Source organism: Heterodontus francisci, chromosome 7 (assembly GCF_036365525.1).
Source record: "Heterodontus francisci isolate sHetFra1 chromosome 7, sHetFra1.hap1, whole genome shotgun sequence".
Taxonomy (NCBI): Eukaryota; Metazoa; Chordata; class Chondrichthyes; order Heterodontiformes; family Heterodontidae; genus Heterodontus; species Heterodontus francisci.
This window is the reverse complement of record NC_090377.1, coordinates 137,624,149-137,633,682: the sequence shown is the minus strand read 5'-3', so window position 1 is coordinate 137,633,682 and position 9,534 is coordinate 137,624,149. Positions and strand designations below refer to the sequence as shown.

Below are 9,534 nucleotides of genomic sequence, written 5' to 3'. Positions count from 1 at the left end.
CCACAGCTGACCAAAGTCGTGAGCAACTTCAAAGGCGTGTCATGAGTCCGTATAAATATTAGCCGTCTTTCCCTCTGCTATCCGGCATGCCTCCGACAGGGCCTGTAATTCGGCCTGTTGGGCTGACGTCCCCGAGGGCAGACATCCCATCGCCACAACTTCGTGTAGGGTTGTCACTGCCCTTCCTGCTTTCCGGGTACCATTGTCAACAAAGGAGGAGCCGTCTGTAAAAAGGATTAAATCTGGATTGTGCAATGCCTCCTCTGCTGCTAAGGTTACTTCCTCTGTCTCTCATAGCCTCCACGCAGTCATGCTCTTCCCCCTCTTGCTCCCCAGGCAACGGGAGCACAGTTGCTGGGTTTACCGGGCTGGCTCGGACTATATGGAGGTTGGGGGCTTCTAGGACCATTGTCCATCGGGTCCATCTGGCTGCTGTCACTTGGGATACTCTATTCATGGACAGCAATGTGTGGATGGTGTGTGGACACTTGACTGTTTGCTTTTGATCCAATACCAGATCTGCAGTAGCCATCACAGGTTGGCATGTGGCTTCCATGGCCCTTAGGCAACTGCCCCATCCTAGGGCCACGGTGTCCAATTTTCTCGAGTAATATCCAATAGGTCTCTGTTGGTCCCCATGCTCCTGTGTCAATATGGCGGTCATGTATCCCTCTTTTTCATGTGCAAACAGGGTAAACGGTTTCCCGTTGTCGGGGATTCCCAGGGCCGGTGCCGAGCACAAGGCCCTCTTTAAATTCTCGAAGGCCTCGTGTTGGTCTCTTGTAAGGGTGACCGCTTCCTTTGAGGCCCGCTTCCCTTTCAAGAGATCATTTAACGGTTGAGCCAGTTGTGTGTAGGAGTCAATCCAATTTCTGTTGAAGTTACACAAACCCAAAAAGGACCTAAGCTCCTGGATAGTGGTGGGCTGTTTGGCAGCCCAGATGGCTGTGGTCCTGTCCTGGGTAAGTTCCCTCTTTCCTTTCGAAATCTTTTGTCCCAGGTACACGACCTCTTCTTGGGCTATTTGCGCTTTGTCGATACTGGTCTTGTGTCCTCTCCGATGAAGGTGGTCCAGCAGGGTACACAGATCTTGTTCGTGTTGTTCTTCTGTTTCAGAGGCTAACAGGATGTCGAAAACGCACTGGATGACTGTGGAGTGCATCAGAGGTAACTCCCTCAAATGGTTTTGTAGGGCCATATGAAATACCGTAGGGCTGTTGTGGAAATCCTGTGGCAGCTGGGTCCAGGTGTATTGTTGTTGTTGAATGGTAAAGGCGAACCACGGTTGGGCCTCGGGTGCCAGTTGCACCGACCAAAATCCATTGGCCATGTCGATAACAGAGAACCATTCATGTTTTGGCCTCAGGGCATTGAATACCGTGGAGGGTCAGCTACCAGAGGAGCCTTTTGATCAATACACTGGTTGGCCCTTCTATTGTCAACAGTAAGCCGTCAGGTCCCGTTTGGTTTCCGTACTGGCCACACAGGGCTGTTGGAGGTACTGTGTGTTTTAACCAGCTCACCTCGCTCCTCTAATTGTTTAATTATGGGTAAGATTCCTGCAATAGATGTTGGACTAATGGGGTATTGTTTAGTACAAGGCGGAGTGGATCCTGTAAACGTTGCTGGTTCCATTTGAAGTAGCCCTCAATCGTTCTTATCCCGAGCCCACACTGGGTGCTCCCTCAGCTCCTCCTTCTTCAGACTTCTGATAGACCATGTTACCTGGCCGCCTTCAAAATGCAACGAGGAGTTCAGCTGGGTAAGAACGTCCATACTCAGAAGGGCCTGGTGCACCGGACCTATCCAGACTGGTCTTATCAATTCACGTGGACCAAGACCAATGCGTATGGGCTGAGTTTTCCTGATCACCACCCCATGGTCACCAGCCCCGTGGGTGGTCTTAACTTTACCATCCATCAGTATAGAGTTCCCGTATTGTTGAGGTAGACACGTTAATACGACCCCAGTATCCAATAGGCAGTCTATGTCTTGATCGCCCACCCTCGCGGTTATATACAATCCATCTCTTTGTTGTTCTATTAGTGCCAGGAGGGGCACCGAAAGGGCGAGGGAGGGCTCCGCTAGTTTTTTGCTGCGCCAAGTAACGCCAGTATCTCCTTCTGCTGCTGGGGTGACAACTGTTTGAATTTTTCTAGGTCATTGTCCTCAGGGGAGGGACCTGGTCTTGGTGCCGGATTGCCGTCCTCTTCCCCGTCCCTTTGCTCTACACATCTTAGCCCAATGGCCTTCCTTCCCGCAGTAGTGGCATGCCCCGGGTCGCCTATCTTGCGCCTTATCAGGGCCTTTGGGCGTCCAACCCGCCTGCAGAGCTCGGAGCTTTGCTCCCATGTCCCTGTCCAGCTGACTACATCGATCAATCAATTGCGCATAGGTTACTCCTGTGCCTTCCCACTCTGGTAAGGTTATCTTCAGCATCTTGGATAATTCTGGTTTTAGCCCTGCAATAAAGGCAGACTTCAAGGGCACAAAACGGGTATCGTCCAGATCCTCTGGAACAATGTTCGTTATCCCCGAGTGTTCCAGCCAAACAGATCTAAACCTCACTTCATATCCCTGCACCTCTTCGGTACCTTTTTGGTGACAGGCTGTAATTTTATTCCAATCCGTCTTTGCGGGACAGAACGCTCGCAGCCACTGACTAATCGCAGCCCATCCGGCATCTAGTTGTTGCTCGTCCTCGCCCAAAGCAGTTTGGTCCTCTCTGGTCAGTCTTCACCCCGCTCGCCCGGGCACCATCACAGTCAAAATCTGTACCCCGTCCCATGGGTGGAGGTGGTAAATTCCCTTCAGATGTTGCAACTGTTCCCACGTCTTCTGACCCCCCTTTTTCGGATCAGGAAATTCTTTGGACCATTTATCAATTTTCTCAGGATCCGCCAGGACATGCATCCAATAAGTGTTGTGCTCAGACATGATCACCTCGTTACCGTCTGTAGTCTTCTTTTCCTGTTTGACCTTGACGTGTTTCTGTTTAAGGGGGGGCGAGCCGCGCAAAAGGAACCTCATCATCAAAGAACAAAGCAAATGACAGCACAGGAACAGGCCCTTCGGCCCTCCAAGTCTACGCCGATCCAAATCCTCTATCTAAACCTGTCGCCTATTTTCTAAGGGTCTGTATCTCTTTACTTCCTGCCCATTCATGTATCTGTCTCGATGCATCTTAAAAGACACTATCGTGCCCGCGTCAGTATCACTTTCTTCGCTGGAGGACTCAGCTTCCTCTATACTGGCTTCACGCTGTTGCGTTTTCCGTAGTTCTTTTAGTAACGACTCCAGATCCGGGTATAGGTGAGACGGTTGTGGTCGGCGGGGTCCGCAGGGCAGTCCCGGTTCCTTCGGTTGCGTTGCTTGTTCTTCTCGTAATTGCTTTTTAAGTTCTTTATTTTCAGTTTCCAACCTTGCTTTTTCAGTTTCTAGTTGTTCTAATTTAAAACTTTTCCTTTCTCAGTTGTTCGCAGACCGCCTTCAGTTGGTCCTTCGCATTAGTCAGGTCGCAGTCACGTTGAGACAGTTGAGCTTGTTGGATAATTTCATTACGCTGTTGGATCTGGCCCATTATGACTAAGGACCATTGGGTCCATTCTTTATCCATTAAACAGGTCGTTTTTCCCCAAACTCTCTTTATATCCTCCAGGGACCACTGTCCCTTGGAGGCACCATATTTCTGTTCAATTTCAGTACAGGTTTTAACCAAATTAAACTGTTGCTCTATATATCCTTTTAACTGCCAAAGAATTTCATCTTCGGAAACATCTGGCAGGGCCCGCCCACCTTTTACAGTGGTTGGCAACTGTCGGTTTCCTTCGTCAGTCATTGTACCAATTTTGTGTGGGGGAAGGGGGTCTCAAGCCGTGGGGATTCTTATACAGGCGCCGTGGAGCTTTTCAGCCGGGCTGGTGTATTACCATCGAACACCGCCGATTTAGACGTCTTTAAAAAGGGTCTCGAGCCTCGGAAGTGTTCGGGATCACGTGGTGGAGTACCGAAACTAGACAACGGCCGAGGACTTTTTAAAGTAAAGAGGAGTCCTTACCTCCGGGGGCCGATATAGGTCCGATATCCAGGGCTTCAGTCTTTATCCTCCAGCAATCCTGCCGACTACACCAAGTTGTTGGATCCGATCAGTTACAAAGAGAGACGAAGTCCGACCGTAACTTTTAGAAACTTTATTGCAGTATATGATTGTTGCATTGCAAGGTTACAAAAAGAACAAAGAGCAAAACAAAAGAACATGCAAAAGAACAAAACAAAAGAACATGTGCTCACTACAGCAAGCCTTTCTTATAGTTATTCAAAAAAACTAGCTTACTTTTGATCTGTCCCTACACAGAGTTTATTTATTTAGAGATACAGCACTGAAACAGGCCCTTCGGCCCACCAAGTCTGTGCCGACCAACAACCACCCATTTATACTAACCCTACAGTAATCCCATATTCCCTACCACCTACCTACACTAGGGGCAATTTATAATGGCCAATTTACCTATCACCTGCAAGTCTTTAGCGGTGGGAGGAAACCGGAGCACCCGGCGAAAACCCACGCGGTCACAGGGAGAACTTGCAAACTTCGCACGGGCAGTGCCCAGTATTGAACCCGGGTCCCTGGAGCTGTGAGGCTGCGGTGCTAACCACTGTGCCACCCAATTTAACCAATTTATTTTCAACAGGTAGATTTTAAATGAGTTAATACCTGCCTTAAAATGGTCGACTCAGAACTGTCACACAAACACATTAAAGTTGTGTCGAATAATTACCACAGTCATTTGCAGACTGGAAATTTAAACCTGCCGTTTCACTTTCAGTTAGGAACAGATCAGTTTTACACCAATCTCTGAACTGACAGCACATTTCCAGCATTCACCGTTGTTCTTTCTGACTCGAAACACAGTTGTAAAGGAGTCTTCTGTTACGTGCCCAGGAACTCTGAACCATGGACGAGCACGGCTGGGACACATTCTTACATGGCTCAGGATTAACCCACACGGGAACTTTGCTGTTAGTGAAGAAAGATGAGAAAGACCAAAGTGCTATTTGTCCCTCTCAGTATGACTCTGAAGGACTTTGTCTGGGCTAAAGTTCTGCTCCTGCCATACGATCCTCCCCAAGATTGTCCTTTCTGTGCTCCAGCCAGATGAGAAAGAAAAATTTACAAAAGTGTTTGAAACAAAGTTGAATTGTTTCACATTTATCCAGAATTTAAACTCGTCAAGTTGTAGGGTTTATTCTAATCAGCAGAAACAAATCACAACTATCATAATAGAAACATGGAAAAGTTACGGCGCAAAAGGAGGCTATTCAGTCCATCATGTCTGCACTGGCCATTAAGAGTTAACTAGCCAAATCCCACTGTCCAGCTCTTGATCTGTAACCTTGTAGGCTACAGCTCCTCAACTGCACATCCATGTATGTTTTAAATGCGATGATGGCGACTGCCTCTATCACCAGTTAGTTCCAGACACCAACACACCCCAACCCCCACCCCCACCACACAAACCCTCTGGGTGAAAGGATTTCTCAACTATGCCCCTTGGTCACTGACCTCTCTGGTAATGGAAATAGCTCCTTCCTATCCACTCTTATCACAGCCCCTCATAATTTTATACACCTCAGCCTCCTCTGTTCCAAAGAAAACAACCCTCGCCGAACCAATCTCTCCTCACAGCTAAAATTCTCCAATCTTGGTGCATCCTTGTAAATCTCTGTACCCTCTCTCCTGCAATCCTATCTTTCCTATAATGCAGTGAACATAACTGCACATAGTACTCCAGCTGTGGCCTAACCACCGTTTTATACAATTCCAACATAACCTCCCAGCTCTTATATCCTATGCCTCGGCCAATAAAAGCAAGCATCATGTATGCCTTCTCAACCACATAACCTACCAGTCCAGCTACCTTCAGGAATTTGTGGACATGCACTCCAAAGTCCCTCTGTTCGTTGATACTTCTCAGTATCCTATTTATTGTGTATTCCTTTGCCTTTTTTGCCCTCCCCAAATGCATTGCCTCACACTTCTCCAGACTGAATTCCATTTCCTGCCCACCTCACTAGTCCACTGATACCTTCCTGCAGTCTACAGCTTTCTTCCTCACTGTCAACCACATGCTCACTTTTTGTCTCATCCACAAACTTCTTAATCATGCCCCCTACATTTAAGTCTAAATCATTGACATATACCACTAAATCAAAGGACATGATACTGAGCTCTGTGGAACTCCATTGGAAACAGTCATGATTCAGTTCTGGATGTGATTAACAGCAGCAACAGCAGAATCCAGCCTCTGTTGTTATATGTGAACTTGCTGGTGTGTCAGGAGGCGAGATGACTGAGTGAATCCTTTCCCACACACAGAGCAGGTGAATGGCCTTTCCCCAGTGTGAAATCGCTGGTGTGATAGCAGGTTAGATGACTGATTGAATCCCTTCCCACACACAGAGCAGGTGAATGGTCTCTCCCCAGTGTGAACAAGCTGGTGTAGCAGCAGGTGGGACGACTGAGTGAATCCCTTCCCACACTCAGAGCAGATGAATGGTCTCTCCCCAGTGTGAAATCGCTGGTGTGCCAGAAGATTGGATGACGTAGTGAAACTCTTCCCACACTCAGAACAGGTGAATGGTCTCTCCCCACTGTGAACTCGCTGGTGTGTTAGAAGGTTGGCTAGCTGAGTGAATCTCTTCCCACACTCAAAGCAGGTGAATGGCCTCTCCCCAGTGTGACCTCGCTGGTGTGTCAACAGGGTGGATAACTGAGTGAATCCCTTCCCACACTCAGAGCAGCTGAACGGCCTCTCCCCAGTGTGAACTCGCTGGTGTGTCAGCAGGGTATTTAACTGAGTGAATCCCTTCCCACACTCAGAGCAGTTGAACGGCTTCTCCCCAGTGTGCGTGCGTTGGTGTGTCTGTAGATCCGTTGTGCTTTTAAAGCTCTTCTCACAGTCAGAACATTTAAATGGTCTCTCCACAGTGTGAACTCGCTGGTGTATATAGAGACTGGATGAACGAGTGAATCCCTTCCCACACACGGAGCAGGTGAACGGCCTCTCCCCCGTGTGAACTCGCTGGTGTGTTAGAAGGTGGGATAACTGAGTGAATCCCTTCCCACACTCACAACAGGTGAACTGTCCCTCCGCAGTGTGAACTCGCTGGTGTCTCAACAGGTTTGCTGACTGAGTGAATCCCTTCCCACACTCAGAGCAGATGAACGGCCTCGCCCCAGTATGAGTGCGTTGGTGTGTCAGTAACGCCTTGTTACTTTTAAATCTCTTCTCACAGTCAGAACATTGAAAAGGTCGGTTATCAGTGTGAACAAATTGGTGTTCATTGAGCCGGGATGAGTGAGTGAATCCCTTCCCACACAGAGAGCAGGAGAACGGCCATTCCCCAGTATGAACTCGCTGGTGTTTCAGCAAATCCTTTGCACTTTTAAATCTCTTTTCACAGTCAGAACATGTAAATGGTCTGTCAGTGTGAACAAGCTGATGTTTCAGCAGGTGGGAAGATTGAGTGAATCCTTTCCCGCACTCGGAGCAGGTGAACGGTCTCTCCCCAGTGTGAACTCGCTGGTGTGTCAGAAGGTTGGATAACTGAGTGAATCCCTTCCCACATTCAGAGCAGGTGAATGGCCTCTGCCCAGTGTGAGTGTGTCGGTGTGCCTGTAGATCCTTTGTGCTTTTAAAGCCCTTCCCACACACGGAGCAGGTGAACGGCCTATCCCCAGTGTGACTGCGTTGATGAATATCCAGCTGGGATGGGTAACTGAATCGCTTCCCACAGTCCACACATTTCCATGGTTTCTCCATGGTGCAGGTGTCCTTATGTCTCTCTAGGTTGGATGATCAGTTGAAGCCTCAACTACACACAGAAACCATGTACGGTTTTGCCCTGCTGTGCACGGTGCGATGTTTTTTCAGGCTGTGTAACTGGTTAAAGCTCTTTCCACAGTCCGTATACTGGAAAAATCTCACTCAGATGTGTATGTCTCGGTGTGTTTCCATTCGCACTGATGTTTGAAATATTTTTGCAGAGTCAGAATAGTGAACATTTCTCTTCAACATGCAAAGGCCAATGATATTCAAGTCTTGATGAATCGAGTGACTCTGTCAGATCTTGACATGGCTTCTGGTTTGACATTCCCATCTGCAAATCCTCCCATTCCAATATCCTGTAAAAGGAATTTACAAATGCAATCACTGTCAATCAGGATACAAATTTACAACATTCTATCCTCCTGCTTCCTGGCCCAGGATGGTCGTTTATGCACTGTACTGTGCATTCCCCTCCAATCCACCTCCCTTGACAGTCCCACATTGGAAACTGTTGGACTGACTGGGCTCAGAAGTACACACGGTTAAGCCCAGCAGCTCCTCCTCCAGCTCGAACTGATGCAACATGAAAGACAGACACAAGGTGGTCAGGCACCGACTTGCACAACCAACACCCACCCTAATACAAACCCACTTTTAATTGGTGTTTCTCAACTCAGTTTTGTGAGCAACGCCTGCAATAAAACAAAACCAAAATACTGTGGATGCTGGAAATATGAAAGAAAAGAAAATGCTGGGAACGCTCAGCATGTGAGGCATCTGTGGAGAGAGAAATAGAGTTAATGTTTCACACGCATTGAGCCACTGGAGCCTGCAGCCTGGAACTCGGAGTGGGAGGAGGAGGAAGAATGAGGAGAGGCAATATAGTCCTACACTCACAGCAACCGACAATCCAGCTACATTACTGGGATAGGGAGACAGAGTTCAGAAACACTCACCAACATTGACTCCAGAAAAACATCCCAGGAGGAAATGGGGGAGCAGTGTGTGTCCCTGCCCTGATATCCCCCTCCCCCTCTCAGTCCACAGCTCAGCCTATCAGCTTCCTATACCTTGAGCCAGCCCTGCCCAGGTGTTGAACAGTCCAAGGGGAGTCTTTGTGGAACCAGGGAGGGAGGGGGGGGACCTCCCGCCCTGTGCTGTGTCCCAAATGGTTCCTCCCTCCCCTCCCCTCCCCCAGGCCCCTTTTTCACGGAGATGTTTCCTTGAAAGTTTTTCCCTTTGATATTACAGTTTATTATTAGATCCTCCAAAAGAGCTGGAAATCTGGCAGACTGGGCCTGTCATCGAGAGCAGCCCCGCAGCTGCCTCCCCGCTCGGTGCAAACGCGGGTCCGGATGCTTTTTATTGAAGGTATTGAGGCCTACACCAAGTGTTTCTGAAGCCTCCCCGCTCGCCCGCCAACTTCATCGCTTCCCGGCTGCAACTCTGACTGACAATTCGCACACTCCAAACACTGCTCGGTACTGCACCTGCGCACTCGGTACTTGAAACTCCCGTCAGCGACTGGAAAGCTCACAATGTCCGAGTGATTGACGGATATTTTGGACCAATAGCGAGAGGGGCTGGATTGAAAGACTGGTGCCGGCCGCAGGCTGCGCAACCTCACTCTCTCCGATTGGTGGGAGGGCTATCGCCAGCCCCGCCTCCTCTCCCCTCAATGGTCCGGAGCTGCTGTCAATCAGCC

The 9,534-nt window shown here is 48.8% G+C and overlaps 1 protein-coding gene across 1 annotated transcript; it reads right to left on the bottom strand.

The window, feature by feature from the left end:
- Nucleotides 1-4,175: 4,175 nt before the first annotated feature.
- Nucleotides 4,176-9,313, bottom strand: LOC137372352 (zinc finger protein 271-like). The gene is made up of 2 exons (XM_068036240.1): nucleotides 8,786-9,313; nucleotides 4,176-8,185 (listed from the first exon to the last, which is right to left on the bottom strand). The coding sequence occupies exon 2, from the start codon at nucleotides 7,821-7,823 to the stop codon at nucleotides 6,312-6,314; it is 1,512 nt and encodes a 503-aa protein (XP_067892341.1). The 5' UTR covers nucleotides 7,824-8,185; nucleotides 8,786-9,313; the 3' UTR covers nucleotides 4,176-6,311.
- Nucleotides 9,314-9,534: the final 221 nt, after the last annotated feature.